Below are 18,511 nucleotides of genomic sequence, written 5' to 3' on the forward strand. Positions count from 1 at the left end.
CCAAATTTCGTTTCCCCCTCCCCCCGTAGAATACCCAGGGTCAAGTCTGAAATAACTGTTTACACGTAGAGAGAAAATTTCTAAGAAAGGTGCAGCCCCTCGCTAATGTCCGAGGAAAGGTTAAAATAGACCCCTCTTGAGTTCGAGAGCTCATATCCGTTCGTATCTTTATACTGCTAGGAGCCATTTTTGCCAATCGTGTTTTCCCCTCGCTTCGTATATTTCTGTAAAGTTTTTTGGAGTTTTTAAGAATAAATTGTAGTCGGCCATAATTGTGGTATTTTATTTTTAATTGTAGTGATCAGAGTTTAGTGTGTATTGTTTGTTTCCCCTCGCTGATTTAAGTCAGAATGGCAAAAAGAATAGAAGTTGGAACTGATCCTATTGAGAATCGTAAGAAAAACTTTTAATTAACCAGTTAGTCAGAGTGTTTAAATTTTATATCTATTGTGCATGTTATCCCCCGCTTAAAAGTAAAAATAATAAATAGTAATAGAGATGGCCTAACTATCCTACTAATCAAAAGAACCATAATATCTGTTTTCCCCCCAAATTTTATTACTTTTGTGTAGTGTTTTGTTTATAAGTGTCAAATAAAGATTTTGTGATTGATTAACGACAAAGGGTTTCCATTCTGAATTCGAATCTCCCCCCATTTTTTTTCTTCCCCCCATATGTAACCCCCTCTCTCAGATTAAGTTCACACCACGAAAGGCCACGACTCGAATTTTGTCGCCATCTTCCCCCCGCCTTAGTGAATTAATTTCTTGAAGCAAGGGCTAGGAAAATTTCCGTCCATCAATTGCATGACGATTTCCTTAAAGTGATTAAACCTTTCAAAAATACTAAGTCGACAATCTCAGATTTATTGCGTAACAATAAAAGTTAATCTAATGAAGATTTTGAAATTTGTATAATACAAATATATAATTATGTTGGGTACGCTCTTGGTGAAGAAAACCGATGTTTAAAAGAAGACGAGGAGGTCTTTAAACATGTGGCATTCTGGCGCAAAATGAACGAAGTTTAACAATTGTAGCTCTTTGTTTAAAAACCAGTGATACAAGTGGCGGAAAACCCTATTAACTATCATGCATTTAAAAGACAGTAATGAATTTACCATAACTTTTAATTGTGAGATTGGTTAGATGGATAACAAATGCAAACATTCGTTGCTTTACGTTTGTAACTCTATCGTCAACCTTTGCCATCCCTGGAAGATCTAAGTTCTACAGATTTCAAAACACAATGGAAGCTCTTTAAAATGTATTACAAGAGCATGTTTGAAGCAGGGCCAGTGAGCAAATTATGCAATTACGAGAATATTCAACCCATTCATACGCCACTAACTAAAAGACAACGGTAAACCTTCCAGTTCCCCATCCTCTAAGTTTTCTTTACTTTTGCTGTTACATTTTCCCCCGCACTCTTGACCCTCTAGATTTATAATTATTCTTAAGTATTCTTAAAGCCCCATATAAAAAATTTCTTAGAATTCTAAGACCTATATAATTAAAATTAATGTTAAACTAAAAAACCTAGATAACTTTTGAACGCTACCTACGATTTAAAAATAGTTAATAAAAGTGATAGAACTCGATCAACCCCCACTATAAATTATGAAATTAAGCTAATTACTTAAACCATTCTCTCACAATAAATTATAATCTAAATCCCTGCCTTCAGCAAAGCTAAAATTTAATCCCTCGCTAATGAAAGAGTTTTCTCTCGGTCACAGACATTTCAAGCCGTCCCCACCCAGGGTTTTCCCAAAAACGTTCCGAACTGGACCAATAATATCCCCTCAGCCCACAGCGATCCTATAGAATTATTATCATATTCGCGGTCCTTTAGCCCACCATCAGGTAGCAAGATCCCAAGAAAAGCGCACGTTTTCCAAGGCTACTGCCATAAAGTCGCGAGGGCGCCTGAACATTTCCACTTGGAGACCAAAATGAAAGTAGCCTCGAGACTCCTTGGCATCCCCCCCCCGCAATCCCGAGCGACCTTTCGTAGATCAGGCGACGTCATCAATACCATCATAAGACAAGAGTCTTAGGGGCACCAATGACCCACGTAAAATGGGAGGTCAACAATTACTTTTGTTTCAACTCCGCCCTAGAATCCTCGGAACAAAACCAGGAGAAAGAGCCCCAAAGAGACAGAACTGGGTTGGTGTAGAGCTCGGCGAACAGATAAATTAACCGCTTAATTTTAGATTAACCATAAAAATTACGATTAACTGTTTATCTATGGATATCATCCACGGCTATATAGCAATTTAACATGTAAAATAATTGTTTTTTCCCGGATAATTTTCGTTGGTGGATAAAAATAAATGAAGTGATTATATATTATCCAAACGCCGAGCTCTAGGTGGGTGACAGAACTCAGCTTCTCGGGCAAGAGACCATGTCAAAATAAATAGAAAATAATGTGCGATGAAGTCGCGCTTAGATAAATAATTATCCCTCGCTGAAACATCATGATCAAAACCACCATCACTGACTACCTAGATGACCTACGTCCTGAGCATTCCGACCGGTAGAGTGTAATCACAGCAGCCATGAATCTGGGAAATGTGATGCCCCCAATACCCTCGAATCCCCTGTTGATCACCCAATATCTAGCCATTCCGAGATAAGAAAGTCAGATGACCGAGACCCGAAGTCCCTACGCCCCCGTCAGCTTTTAAAAAATCATAGAAACAAAAGAATATAGGAAGAAACCCGCAATCCGGCCGCCAAACCGTAGACGAGTAAGTAAAGAGAAAATTGTAAATAAAGAAAACGCGTAAACAAGCAGCCCCCAAAGACGTCCCGTTCTGTGAAGTGCGAGGAACGACAAAACCGTTATTCTTGTTATCGTTTTAGACCAAATTTACTTCAGAAGATCGTTCTTAGGTGACACTGCTTATAAGGACAGAAACGGTAGAATTACCACCACCGAAGTCAGAAAATGTGTCATTTAATACACGGAAGACGACAATTGCGATGACGATCCTTTTCAGTGCGTCCGATCAATCGTCAAAATTTGTAAGCGGAAAACCATTTAATTGTTCCGGTTCCGGTTAACGGTTTGATTGTCTCGCGAATCGGATTGTTCATTGACGGATGCACTGTCCCAAAAAGCGCTTTAACTGTACCAATTCGCCAACGAAATCATTTGAAAAACACTGTCCAATTTTATCTTCAGTAAATCGGGAATTGGATACGGAAGACGCTGCTTTAGTGGTTTTCCCGGTAAAACTTAAATTTAAAATGGTATATGAAACAAGGAATTAGGTTACGATAATACTAAGGTCATAGATTCTGACTTTGGGTAGTAAGATAATTTCTTACCTATGAAATTGGGACCTTCTGCCTCAGTCACGATTTTTTTGGGTAACCCATATCATAACATAAATTGCTTCACGGTGCACAATGGTCAAGTTTTCCAAGTTAATCAACATGATAAACTATCACACCTCGAAATTATACGGCTATAGCTCCAAGGCCCAGTGGGAAAGTCTGTTCACTGGCTCCTTAATATGTCGTTACCACTTTAAAACATCGTGATAGAAACCGATCACAAAGTAGTTAACCTCGACGTACATTCTAAATTTATGAAGGGCGTATACCACAGCAAGACACCCCAATTCCGCCGTCGAGTAGTTGCGCTCCACCGTTGCTCTAACACAGCGCCTAAGCTTCTTTAACTGGCATCGCATTTAATGAGAAAATTCCCACTTAAATTCCGGGAGTGCCAACTCCGCCGTGTTTTAGACTGCCTACTAAGCACTATTTTGGGTATCCTCTCAATGACATCTCGCTTCGTTTTAAAGCAAGTCATACAACGGCCTGGCAGTTCCCGCCATATTCGGGATGGGCTTCCGAATGTACCTGATCATTCCAAAGAATCGCTGCAACTCCTTTACTTTCTTAAGCTGAGGGAATTCCCCTAAACACTAATTTATCCAGATATGGCTTGCAGTACCCCGGTTCGACCTTATAGCCCAGAAGCGACACCTCCTCAGCCCAGAGTTACACCTTTCCCGGGTTAACTTTTAATAGTGCTTCGGCTAGACACTCTAGAACCTTTTGAATGTGAATTAAATGATCCTTACACGATTCGGAATATACGACGAAATCGTAAATCCCAAAAACCAATTTCCATTTGTAATTAAGGAGCAAAACGGTATCCACCAGACGCTTGAAAGTGCTCGTTGCGTGTTTCATCCCAAAATGCATCTGTTTGAATTGAAAAATACCCCGATGACAGATTAAGGCGGTCTTCGGTCTGTCACACTCCCTTACGTTGACTTTATAAAAGCCTTTCGAAAGGTCAAATGTGGTGAAATTCTTCGCGTTTCCTCATTTATACCTTTTAAGTTAATGCAAAGCCATTTGGTACCATCCGGCTTGCTCAGTAGTACAATAGGCAGAGCTCATGGCGAGCACTGGGTTCTGTCAAATCTAGATTAAACAACTCATCAATCGACTTGTCAACCTTCTCTCGCTTTCTTTTACTAGCTGGATGGGGGTGAACGAAAATTAGATTGGCATCAGAGAGAGGTGTTACCACTGGGGGATTGAGATAATCAGTCTGATATCTTATCACAATCCACCAATGGTAACCGCAAGATTTTCTCACTGCTTTCTTCCTTTCCATCCTCCCCAATCCCCCGATCGTAATCGCAAGATTTTCTCTCTGCTTCCCCCTTTCCATCCTCCCCAATCCCCCGATCGTAATCGCAAGATTTTCTCTCTCTGCTTTCCCCCTTTCCACCCTCCCCAATCCCCCGATCGTAATCACAAGTTTCTCTCTCTGCTTTCCCCCTTTCCACCCTCCCCAATCCCCCGATCGTAATCACAAGTTTCTCTCTCTGCTTTCCCCCTTTCCACCCTCCCCAATCCCCCGATCGTAATCACAAGTTTCTCTCTCTGCTTTCCCCCTTTCCACCCTCCCCAATCCCCCGATCGTAATCACAAGTTTCTCTCTCTGCTTTCCCCCTTTCCACCCTCCCCAATCCCCCGATCGTAATCACAAGTTTCTCTCTCTGCTTTCCCCCACTCGTAATCGCAAGTTTTTTTCTGCTTTCCCCCTTTCCACGACTGTAACAGCTAGATTATCTCTCCCTCACCTCAACCCCTCGTTACCCATAATTTAATCTTTTATGATTTATCGCTAACTAATAGGTCCAGTTTGGGATACTTGTGGTCCGAAATGGGGTACATATTGCCGAAAATGGTGACTTTGGTCGTTTATAGGGTCCATTTTTGGGTACATCAGAATTGCAGGTGGAAAAACGAAGAGCCGTAATTTTTTTCACCCCTCCCCCCCAGATTGCTAGAATTTATCGCTATAATTCCGAAACTCTATAATTTTTTTATCGCTTCCAAACCCCTTAATTTCTAACCTATAGGCAATAAAAACAAGTTATTTACATTTAATTAATTTTTATTTTAGAACTGATTACGTAAAATTGGTTCTATGACTAATCCGATATTATATATAATCCGTTTAAATCGAAATTTATCTATATAATTGTAATTAATTCGAAATGGATATATACAATTTCATTTAAAGGGCTGAAACGAACTACCTTCAGCAACTTGTATAAATAATTTAATTAAAAGTTCTAACTTGCATATTTGTAGTGTCTAACAGCTGTATCGTCTGACATACGAGGGACAGTCACAAACGTCGTCTTCTTCAGATGCAGGTGAGAAGCTTTTATCGATGACAGTAGTTGCTTTTGGCGTAGGTGGAATGTCCCATTCTTGCGAGAGGTACTTTTTTCCCGAGGGTGAATTATCCCTTGACGGACAGCGTGGGAAGGAAATGGCATGTTCAAGTTCTGGTACGTCTCCTGATTCCCAGTTGCCTAAGATTCCATGGCACTTGTAACATCGTACATCATATCCACGTTGAATGTAGTAGAATCCAGCCTTCGCTAGTTTCTCTTTAGTGACGTGTGGGTTTTTCCAGTGACGAAACGTTTCAATTCGATACGTTTCATTTTCCATAGTTTATCTAGGCACAATATGCTTTATAGTTTCATATAGCTAGTTTCTAAAGCCTACATACTAAGCCTAAATTTATAACTAAGCCTACTAAACGAAATTTTCTCAATATGGTTAAATTTCTACGCTACAATTCTCAATATAAACGCTTTTTCAATAGCCAAATTGTTTGGAAAATTGTCTAAAATATATATATATATAGTTTACTAGAAAATAAAAATTGTACCTTACTTTCTACGCTAATCTTACCCCTACACGACCTAATTTTGGCCTCATATTAAAAGAACACTTAAAAATTTCATTTTAAATATAATAAAATAGAAAGTTACTTTTTTTCTCTTTGACGGTCGGAAATCCTTAACTCTATGCCGTAAAGTAGAGCTGACGAACGGCTGAAAGCGGAGCAAAAAACTGCGTGACCTTCAATGACAATTCCCTAGGACTGAAAGAACGCTATGACGTGTAGAAAAGGCTCTTAAGATTAAAATTTATTGAAAGATATTGAAAACAGCATCTAAGAATTGATTACCATGACTACACTGACGTCATATCTTAAGTACCAGTGGAAAAAACCCACTGACATTATATCAGGATGACCTCTAACGATATTTACGAACTAATAATTATCACGTGATCAAATCTGCAACTAATGATACCCATTGACGTCACATAATTTTACCCACTTGAAAAAAACCCATTGTTGACGTCACATAATTAACCCAGTTTAATATCTAAAGTGGAACCTATTGTTTGACGTTACATAATTAACCCACTTGAAAAAATCTCATTGTAGATTCATCTTGAGAGCTTTTGATGCAATTATATCCTAGAAAACAATACAATTAATAGAAATTTACTTTAAATTAGTAGGCCTATACTATTAATACCATTTTGCGAACTACATTGAAAAAGTTACAATTTTACGGTAGAAACGTTTTCAAAATATCATTCTCATTTTAAACGCTTTTTCAATAAGCTAATTGTCTAAAATATAGAGTCTACTACAAAAACAAAATAGTAAATTACTTTCTACGCTAATCTTGGCCTAAAAAAAGCAGAATACTAAAATTCATTTTTTAACTCTAATTCAAATTCCTACCTGTAAATCCTAAATTTAATATACTAAGTATAATATGTCTTAAAGTTCAAATACTGTCTTATACAATAAATATTCATGAAAAATACTTACTTTGTATGTACAATGAACGCAAAGGCTGAAAATGTAACATGGAACAAAACAGAATTTCTACTCAAACCTTTCCGATTGTAGCGTCAAATAAAACAAAGATCTCGCTAAGTTCAGTTATCTTATCAATCGTACACGCGCGCACGGAAAAATGAATGAGTCACGTTAGAATCGGTACGTCACGAGCCCCTATGCATAAACGTTAGGGCGCCTTTCCACCATTAGATCTAATCGCGCTAGCACATTCTCGAAAAATAAACCAGTTCTTGGGAATAAGAGACGTTTTTTTTATCAAAGATAAGCCAAGTTTATAGTTTATTGTATGAAAATATTAATTAATTTGGAAATATATTCGATGCTTACTGGTCTTTTACCTGTTCATTTTAAGTACGTTAATCTAGTTTAGTCCTATTTACGCCTATATGCACGTGTAGAAGTGTTTCAACAAAAGGACATGAAAATATTAATTAATTTGGATGGTTCTAAATACAGTAAGCCCAAACTAAAATACGCAAAACGTATTTAAAGGCTGTATTATTATTATTATTATTATTATTATTATTTTCGATCGCGTTGGTTCTTTTTCCTCTGATCTCCTAGTTTCTGCGTCTGTCTTTAGTATATATAAATATTTTCCTACCCATAAACCATTTCCTAACTGGTGGACTTTGTTAAGACTAAAATTTTACTTACAATACGCTGAAATACATTTTCCAATACGTAAAAAATTAAAGATAGACCTAAAAACCTGTAAAGTGTAAATAGCTAAGACTAAATATCTAAGCCTAACCCATGAAAGTACATTTTCCATAAATCATATCCTAACATGAATACCTTTGGTAAGAATAAATGTTTTTTTAAATACACTAATTAATTTCGTAAGCAAGCATACATTTTCGCCCTGCCTCCAAAACATCTAATAGAGCTAGTACATTCTCGATAAATATACATGTTCTTGGGAATAAGAGACTTTTTTTATCAAAGATAAGCCAAGTTTATAGCTTATTGTCATTGGTTCCATAACAAAAACCACATTGTAACGTGATAATGGCTACCCACTAGTCCCAATTCCATGTGAAACTCTTCCAGTTCCTTTTAAGTTACAAAATAGGGTTTTAGAAATACATTTTTCCTATTTCATTAAATATAAGTATTAAAATTAGAATTGCTTCATTAAATTATGCATTTGTACTGTAAACAATATCTGCATTTGAAATTGTATAACATAAAAACACAGTTTAAAAAAAATATTTATCAAGGTTTTCAATTCAGTTAAAAATAATTAAATTAGATGCATTGTGTTTTATATTTTTTAACTTAATTGCATTGATGTTTTAAAAGCAAACCTCGGGCCTAAGAAACAGGCAAAGTGTAAATTGCTAAGACTAAATTTCTAACTCTAATAATGTGTAAATCAATTATACAATTATCTATTCATAAGTGTTAGAGACTTTATTACAATGAAATAAAACCGTGTAGAAATGTATATGATATAAATTTAAGAAAACTCAAACAATCGACAGACATACCTTTTCTGTTTTAAATCAGCAATTTTATTATTCTTTCTTATCATTTATTTATACAACCATTTGTTTTTCTATAGATAACCTGAGGACGGCTATAATATGAACATATACCTAAAAAATCGGGAATTAAACAAAAACAACCTTAAGTTTACTATTTTTATATTCACACGTCCTCAATTATGCCAATTTTATATTAACATTTCAACTATACATATTTCATAATTAATATTTACATAAATAATATTTTTTTATATAAAATCGTAAAATTCTATCAGAACTTACACCGGAAGATTCAGGCATATAATTTCCAAATACACAAACTACATTTTGGAGTACTAATATTTATACTCACACAATTATATTTCGTACTAACAATTTCACCATCTTTTAAACTTTCAAATATTGCCAAGTGTTCGTCGCATACTTTTGTATTTCTCAAGGTGTACTATAGGTCAACCTTTCATTGTTGGCGTTTTTTATGGTGAAAAGAAGCCTGGTAGCCTAGAAGAATATTTAAGTCAATTTATATCCGACTTAGAAGAGCTGACGAGAGACGGATTTACGCAGAATAACGGTCGTACATATATGTGCAATTCGAAAGGTCCTTTTATATTGGACACTCCAGCCTGTGCATTTGTTAAAAACACAAAGGGTCACACCGGGTATCATTCTTGTGATAAATGCGTAATCACTGGGTTTATATATAATAGGCGTTCTGTGTTTTGGAGTGACAATGAAGTCCCGCTACGAACAAATGAATCATTTAGAGCCGAAGAATACGAGTTTCACCATTTAAGAGGAGGACCATCGCCATTGTCTCGCCTATATATCGATATAGTGCGCCAGTTTCCTTTAGATTACACGCAAATGGTTTGCAAGGCGTTATGAAAATATTAATTGTAAACTGGCTTAGCGGTCCATTGACTGTCAGGATGAGTAGCTCAACTGTTGATTTGTTTTCTGCAAAATTGCTAGAAATTAGAAAGTACATACCAGTTGAATTTGCACGAAAACCACGGTCTCTAAGACACATCGATCGTTGGAAAGCAACCGAGTTGAGGCAATTTCTCCTTTACACTGGGCTGGTACTCGCTGCTGATTTTTTGGAAGAAAACGTTCTGAAACACTTAAGTGTACTTCATTGTGCAATTTATATTTTGGCTCATCCAGAACTTTCCAAATCTCAATCACAGTTCGCCAACGAACTCTTAAATTTCTTTATATCTACATCCAGGAACCTATATGGGATGGAGTTCATAATAATGAACGTGCACGTACTTTCTCACATGACGAGTGATGTAAATGTTTTTGGAAGGCTTGACGCCTACAGCGCCTTTCCCTTTGAAAATCACTTGCAATTTTTAAAGAAAAAACTGAGAACACCTAATAAACCTCTTCAGCAATTAATCAATAGATGTCAAGAAAACTCACGGCATATTTTTTCCAAGAAAATTAAAAGTTCTTTCTTTAAAAAGACAATACCAATCTGAGAATACTACTTTACCTCCCTTAGTTGTTTCATATAAGAAACTACAAACTCCAAAGTTTTTAGTGTCATCTCTTTCCGATGGAAACAGTTGCTTTAAATTAGAAACCGGACAAGTTGTGGTTGTTCTTGAAATTTACCAAGACCAAGAAATATTTGTTCAATACAATATTTGCAAGAAAGTAGACGATTTGTTCGATTATCCTATGAATTCATTTGAATTAGGTATATTTAACGGTAGAATCACTCAAGAAAGTTTCAATTTTCCATACACTAGTTTAAAACAAAAATATTTGAGGTTTCCAAATGAAACTTCTGCACACTTGTATACTTTTATTCCTTTGCTACACGATTCCTAAACTGCTTCGTACTATAGTTAATTTTTCTACCTAATTTTGTATATATATCTCACATAATTCGGCTTAACGGTTTCTACGTAATTTTTTTGATTTTTCTGGTTGTAAACTTCGAAGTTGATAATAAATAAAAAATTATGCTATTGGCCGAAACATTTACGAACCTCAGAAATATCTAAACTTGTTCAAAAACAAAAGAACACGGATAAAAAGTGGAAACAAGAAAAGATTAAGATTTTAACCCTAAACCCAAGTATAAAAATATATTTCGATAAATAAATCGTGCTTTTTTAAAAAATTATACATTTCCTTGTTATAATTGAAGTGGAAAATATTGAGAAAGCCCGACAAAAATGCAAAATGGCAGAAGAAACATCGGATTTAGCGACAGACGTGGATATGGGAACAGGCAAAAGAAAACGAAAGGCTGCTAGGAAGTATAGCAGTGAAGAAAGTGATAAGGGCAGTGAAGACGAATTATCCGACAAATATTCGGAAAACAGCGATGACACTGAAGATGGTATTATTTGTTTCGTTTGTATTAAATGTCAAACAGAATTAATTAATTAAGAGCCAAGTTTATGAAAATTATGCGATTTCAGAACCACTAATCCCGAAAAAGAAAAACCAAAAGCTACTGAAGAAAAAAAGCAGTGGTACAAATCTTAATCATTCATATTGTAAAAACTTGTTTAACGTAATTAAGCTTCTACAGATCAGCAGCCAAAGAAAAGTGTATCTTAAAAAAAACCAAGACAGTTTGAAATGCCAGATTCACCTACATTCACTAGTAAATAATATTTTCATTGCCATATTGTTTCCAAAACCATTTCGTTACATATATGTGCCAATTGCGTAGGTTTTCAAAAGGAAACTGAAGCAAACCATGATGTGAACAAGCCTGGATTTTTGTCGCACTCTTCGTTGAATAAATCAGGAATAGCTGGTATAAAATTAACTAAATAATGGCAACTTGAATGATATATTGATAAAACGCTTACGCTTATCTTGCCAGGAAACAATTACAGTCAAGCAAACACGTGCAACCAAGCGCAGTTACCAGACAAGGAAATTAGTGTTTTAGATAGACAAGAAAGCTCAATTTTGTCGGATTGAGGAAGCCTTACAATTCCAATTAGACGTAATTAGTTTGTTCAGTTTAAAACACGGAAATATATATAAATATATACATCTTAAAAAATGTGGCAGATTTCAACAAAAACAAGAAAAGCTCTAAGGAAACGAAAATTGTTAATGAAGATTCGAATTTTGAACCCGAGGAACCATTTGACTATGACGATCGAAATCTAATTAACGGCGATGGAGGTAAAGCTTTGTATAAATTAAACTTCTTAATCTATATTAATTTTTTTGGTATAGCAATGAATTCCCAAGCATTGAATTTGACGAATTCGAGATCCGTTTCAAACCATCTGAATTCGATTTCTGATAATACGCCGTCAAGCTGGAGCATAATGTCGAACCATTCCATTGGTATTTGAATTCATATCCAAATTAATATTTAATAACGCCTCTTGATAATTTCTATATTTTATAATTTTAGCTGCTCCAAGTCAAAGTTATGTACTTGAAGACAATCTATCACAAAACGTGTCAGCATATTTACAAAACACCAGAAGGGCTGCAGAAGCTTCACGTAATAGAAAATATATCTTAAATATAAAATATAAAATTAAATATATCTAATAAATCTTTTGGAATAGAAACCAAGACGCATTCTGGTTCCCTATCAAACCCACTGCATTCTATTTCTGGTACTGCACAGTCGAGCTGGGGCATTATGTCGAATCATTCAATGGGTACTTTCAGTTTATATCCAAATATTTATTGTCTCTTAATAATTGCTAAATTTATGATTTTGTAGGTTCTCAAAGTCAAAGTTTTATACGAAACGTGTCACCTGATTTTCAAAGCAGGACTACAAAAGCTTCATGTACTAAAAAATATAATTTAAATATAAAAATACATATATAAGAACATATTTCAATTAAATATAACAGCTTGCTGCGCTAAAGATGAAATGTTTCGGAGAGCATTTTTTTCAATGTTCGCAGATCTGAGTCGTAAACTAATTGATGTTCAGCAGTTGCTTTCCAACAACAATGCTCGTGGTTTTTTGGATATCAATGGTTTGCCTTCTTTACCAATAATATCACCAACGAAGTTGGAGGAGTATGAAAAGGTGTTAGAGCGGGAATCAGAAAGAGTAAAAATTGTACGTTTGAGTTGAAAATTAACAATAGCAGTAGTATTTATTTATTTTTTTCTTCGTAGGTTTCGCATCTTGGATCTTTTGGTGGTCGCACGATCGGTGATATAGTAAGAAGAATTTTAAGAAATTCATTTCACCATAATCTTGTGCTTCAAATGAATTGGAGTGGGAAACAAGATTTCATTGCCTTTTCCAAACTTAAGATGAAAGATGCGATTATTGGTAAATTGAAAAAATACTTTATAAATATATAGCTTGACTTTAAGAAATGTTCGATAATTTTCTTTCGCTAGAGATGCTGTTCGTCAAAATAGCAAATTTGGAAAATCAACTACTTTTGATATCGAAGAGGTAATCAAAATGTGGCTGAAGCATAAAGCGGATCGTAAAGGAGGTAGACAGCAATGAGCAGTGAAACAGAAAGCACTATCGAAAAAGAAACAAGCCGAGAAAGAATGTGAAGAGGAAGACACAGGAACCGATTCTGAATGAAGGAAATATGTGTTTAGCATCGTTATTCAGGATATAACGTGCTTGATAGTGCCTTAAGTGCTTTGAAATTTTTTATCTCTGTTTAAACAATTACCATTTTTAACCATCTAATAGATGTTAAATAAGTTTTTACCTTTTTTAAGTTTAAATGCAAGTGGTATTTAATTTCAGAAGCAAACGTTTCGATATTTTTATAAAAAAATATGTTCAGTTTTCCATTTTTTGGCATCGAATAATATGTTAAATATAAAAGTTTCTGAATATGTATGTTCCTATTTTTTGTACTTTTAAATACAAGTGGTATTTTTGGAAGTAAACGTTTTGTTATTTTAGAATAAATGTACTGTGCATTTACTTCAATAAAAATTTCTTGTTTGATATTATTGTATGCTTTATCATGATCTGTCAGAATTGAGTCGAGAATAGTCATATTAGTACAGTGTGTCAGAATTTATAGCCCGGTGTACCTAGTAACAGAGACCATACCACCGGAGCCTATCATCATAGTGCCCTACGCCAGCGCCCCCCTAGCCCGGACAGATGACAAATCCAGCATGGGTAGCAGAACCCTACTACTGATGGTCTCACCTTTGACGCAAGCCACTCAATCCTGCAGAAGGTGCAGCAATGGGTGGACCAATTCCCACTTCACACACAGCAGTGGGATTTAGAACAGTCGGCCCAACGACGTTCCGTAGTCGTGTAATCAATACGTTTAGAGTCGGCAAAGTGTCAATTTTCCAAGGTCGGCCGACGGTCGGCCGACTCTTGAGACCCTAGGACATTTCGACTCTAAAACTAATAGTCGGCCGACTTCGCCATTATAATATTTTTGCCGACGTTGGCCCGACTCCGATGTGCTGCAGGGGTTAGGCCTAAGGTGGTGCCTTGGGTATTAGCATAGCTGATTATTATGATTATTATGATTATTATTATTATTATTATTATAAGCTTAGCTGATTATTAATATTGATTGTATCAATTAAATATTACGTTGCGAAACGAAACCAAAGTTAGTAGACAGACGTTAATAACGGTATAATTATACAGTATAATTGTTTTCAATCCAACGTTTAGGTACAACTGTTCATTTTGAGGAATAATTAATTGTTTTTCGTTTTAAAATTGCTTTTCGTTTGATCAAATCAATAAACAAGTTGTCGAAAGGAACGAGAAAATATCTGAATAGCAGCTTTGACACAGTACGTTTTTACCTCGATTTCCTGGAATATCCAGATAATTTATTTTGGTAAAAAATTTAAAACGTTTACTAAAATTGAGGTTAATGGCATTAAATAAGGTGTGGAAACCAGGTACTTTCGTAAAATATTTATCTGAAAAACGGTTTAAAACTCATTTCCATGTTGACATTTTCTGGTCGATTTCACTTTGAGTGGAAATACATTTATTAATATTAATTTTTATTTAGCACAACTTTGAATCGCCAGTGGATTTATTATCAATTAAACGAGAAATATTTGGTAATTCGGAAATCGGGAAACTATCCACAATAAAAACCGAAGGTTCGAATACTTTTGAAGATGAACTAGCTTCACGTGACCTGAAAAAGACCTCTGAATAGTCTTGGCCTTTAGTTCGGGTAAAGATCGAAAATCCAGATTCGTTTGATGGCTTTGCATCTTCTAGTTCGATCTCTTCCAATCTCAAAATTGTCAGCGTTATTTGAATTTCTATTCTTTAAACAAAATTTAGTTGGAATTTTAATTACTTTAAAAGTTAACTTCCAAATATTTTCAGCAATTTGAAATGATTGGACCTTCTCACTAGTATTTGTTGGTTCTTTAAAATTTTCTGCTATATACCCTTCAAGGTAAAGGGCATAAAATAAGGTCGTTGCTGCTCTGTGGATTAAGCGAAGTGTTGCATGAGGAAAATCCCAGCTGATGCAAGTTCCTATTTTGAAGCCGAGCATTTCAGGTGGTGCCTTCGGTATTAGCCGATCTGATTATTATTTTATATCCTTAATCGAGCTTTTATACCTAAGGTCCCCATTTTTGTTTGCGGTTCCTAATCTACTTTAAAACCGACATTCCCCCCGCCCTAAAGTACCTATAATGACCTTAGTGATAGTAAAATAAGTGATTTATTAAAAATCACAAATAAAAACTACGGGTTAAGTTTCCACTCTCCAAGTCCGAAAATATATTTTTATTTTTAAAACACGCGCATTATTTTTAAATTTTTCGATATATATTTTTGTGATACATTTATAATAAATCCAATAAAATATAACAATACCCTATTTTGGTTCAAGGTACCTGCTTTATCAACCCTATAACTAAGATATGTTCCCTTAAATGCTTTAGAGTTGTTCAAGGGGCCTAATCTACCCTAAAATCGACATTACATTAAATTGCCCCTCTTTTTGTTCAAAGTCGCTAATCTAACCTAAACGTTTCACATCTTCAAAATATCCACAGAAAGGCGTTAACTGATTTAGAATATATTTATACTTCCGTATAAGGGCAGTGTAGCTTGGCTGTACCAATGAAAAAGTCAGTTTTTGTGGTAATTGTAAAGTAAATAAATTGTTCCGGCCTGTTGATAAAAATATCATTTGGTTCGTATTTTTAAAATTTATTACGAGAATGACCTTATTTGTTCCCAAATTTTGAAAGGAAACCCCCCCCCCCCTACGGTTTCCATGTTAATGTCTTAGCCATCATCATTATTCGAAGTTGTGCATGGACATCATGTTACCGCACGAACGTAGTTGGTACTATTACTAATAAAAAGCTTTAAAATATTTAAGGATTGTTCAAGTTGATATTTTCCATTGCTGACGTTGCCTGATCATAACGTTCATCCGTTCAACTAACAATTTTAACAATCAAGTTCAGTTATTAACTGTATGAAGTTGTAAATAAAGGGACTTAATATCAAAGTTTTTTTATGGAATGTTTAATAAATTGACGTCTTTAAGCAATATATGAAGACTGTTTCGAAATCGAAATAATTCACGGTGAAAACTAGGGTAATTTTCCAAAATAAAACTACCTCTGAAATACTTATTTAATGCACGTATTGCGTGACCAGATAACCTGAAATAGGATGTTAACAGGAATATGTTTTGTGGTTTTTAGCGTAAAGATTTATGCACAGATTACCCATTTTCAGATTCCCTAGAAGCGGGGTAAAAACGTTAAAATTCACTTCAATGATTTAGCAAAACTTAATTTTTTAAACTTTCATCAAAATTGAAAATTGATGAACACTTTGAACAGGTTTAGTTTTCCATAAATCTACTCGGTATGGCAACCTAACATTTTGGATAATGTTTAAAATTAATTTATAATAGAAAATAAATGAAGATTATAATAATAATAATATTTATTTATCAAATAAAAATCATTGCAGGCAACCACGGAGGCAAAGCCTTTACATGGTGGTTACCAGGACGATCACAACACGTATAAATATCCGTGAAAACAATTGAAATGAAATTAGAATTTGAAAATAAAGAAACAAAATAAATAAACAAAACTAAAAATTGTGAAACCAGTGAACGACATTGAGGTATAGAACGCCGTGAGGCATTTTCCCGGATGCCATCGGGCAAGCAATTCGAGCAGCCCGAAAGAAAATGAATTCTCCTGAGACAGGCATCTAACAAACTTCAAATAGTAAGTAGGGAGGGATCACCTGGGAATCAGGGTCATTGGCTCACCAAGATTGAAAGTCGTTGACTTGACGAATTTGTAGAGCGTAATCAAGTCTGAAACAGCTCCTCGAACAGATAGCGGTAATAGATGGAGAATTTCGAGGCACTTTTCATAAGGATAGATAGTATATAAGATAAAACGAAAAGGTATCAACTGAATATGAATACTAGACTCCCTTAAATATTAATAATGAAATTATAAACCTAGTGGTTATTAATAGTTTACTACCTTAAAGATGTTTAAAAAATTAAATTTAATAAAAATAATCTTGAGCATTTTTAAGTTTTAATTTAGCAATAAAATTAAAGACGTCATTGTCTCTATAAATTTATTTTTGTACGTTATCGTAGGAAATACATACTTCTATGTGTATGGACGAGAAATAAAACCGCACTCTGTTCAAAATTCACGGTTCTCTTTTATTTGAAATTTATGCATTATATGATACTTTATCGTCAGTTGAGTCAGTCGGTTAACCATCACATTTATAAAGTCAATATAGAGTCACGTTTGGGTTGACTGTGGCTCGACGTCGAGTAGGAAACAAGTTTCTTTTGCGTCGGCAGAAAGTCGACCATTAAAGGTCAGCCGACCCTAACTCATCGAGTTCATTTCGACTGTAAAACCGAAGGTCGGCAGAGCCATTTGAGTACTTTGGTCGAATTGTCGACCTCGGCCTAACTCCAATGTCCCACAAAGATAGTTTTGCTGGTACCGAAAATACCCTATATTTGAAAAAATTCATTTTTGAAATCCTGGTATTGACTTTTGATACTTCAGACTGACAGGTTTAAATAACTAAAATTTCAAATGGTGCATTACGAGTGCGAAATAATGTAAAAGTTTGAAATCGGTAGATAAGTAGGAAGAAATACGATTTAAAATATAAATCCTGGTTTCTTCAACCTCGTTTTATAAGCCCAGCCTTAAAAACCTTTGGGACAGCTAGTGGTTATTTAAAAATGTGCATTGCCAAGCGGTGAATCATAATTGTTTCACCGATGACTCGAGACCAAAAATTTATTATTTTCTACGTACAGAGAATGTCTATGTTGAGACGATTTTTAGAGTTGAAATCGAAATGGGTCAAAAGAAACAACGAATTTTATTTAATAAAATCACCGTTTCTTAGGCACGCACACCTTCTCGGATTGTAAAGAAATATTAGTTATCTCGTAAAAGCAAGAGGTTCAATGCGTTTTCCGTCCAGGTAACGTTATTTGTTTACTTAAGTATGGCTCTTTTTGAGCCTTTTGTTCTATAGTCACGAAGTTCAAACCAAAGTTTTTCTATGACAATTTTTTTTCCGAACACGTCCTGAAACGTTATGTACGTTAACCTTTGAGGATTTAGTAACCTAACTTTCCTTATTTACTTCTAAGGCTCCATTTGACCTCTGACGAATCGATTCTCTTTCGATTCCACTCATTGCGGCGTAAGTGGAAAAGCGTGTAATGATTTTCATAAAGCTTAATTTTTGCAGGCAATATAGCGAAACCTTTATAGCTATGTAAAATAAAATATATCCCAAAACAAACTATCTC

The 18,511-nt window shown here is 35.1% G+C and overlaps 1 protein-coding gene across 1 annotated transcript; it reads left to right on the forward strand.

Annotated features, from left to right (window-relative positions):
• Positions 1 to 350: 350 nt before the first annotated feature.
• On the forward strand, positions 351 to 9,605 carry LOC149945887 (uncharacterized). Its single transcript, XM_090170631.1, has 3 exons — positions 351 to 393; positions 9,169 to 9,379; positions 9,428 to 9,605. Exons 1-3 carry the CDS (start codon positions 351 to 353, stop codon positions 9,603 to 9,605), a joined length of 432 nt encoding a protein of 143 aa, XP_090026757.1.
• Positions 9,606 to 18,511: the final 8,906 nt, after the last annotated feature.

Source organism: Leiobunum rupestre, chromosome 4 (assembly GCF_980474605.1).
Source record: "Leiobunum rupestre chromosome 4, qqLeiRupe1.1.hap1, whole genome shotgun sequence".
Classification (NCBI taxonomy): Eukaryota; Metazoa; Arthropoda; class Arachnida; order Opiliones; family Sclerosomatidae; genus Leiobunum; species Leiobunum rupestre.

What these genes read in the sequence shown, in the direction of transcription:
- LOC149945887 (XM_090170631.1), top strand. Translation starts at nt 351, where the DNA reads ATGGCAAAAAGAATAGAAGTTGGAACTGATCCTATTGAGAATC. An exon ending in AACTGATCCTATTGAGAATC is followed by an intron (nt 394 to 9,168) that starts GTAAGAAAAACT and finishes GGTGTACTATAG; the next exon opens with GTCAACCTTTCATTGTTGGC. An exon ending in AACACAAAGGGTCACACCGG is followed by an intron (nt 9,380 to 9,427) that starts GTATCATTCTTG and finishes TATATATAATAG; the next exon opens with GCGTTCTGTGTTTTGGAGTG.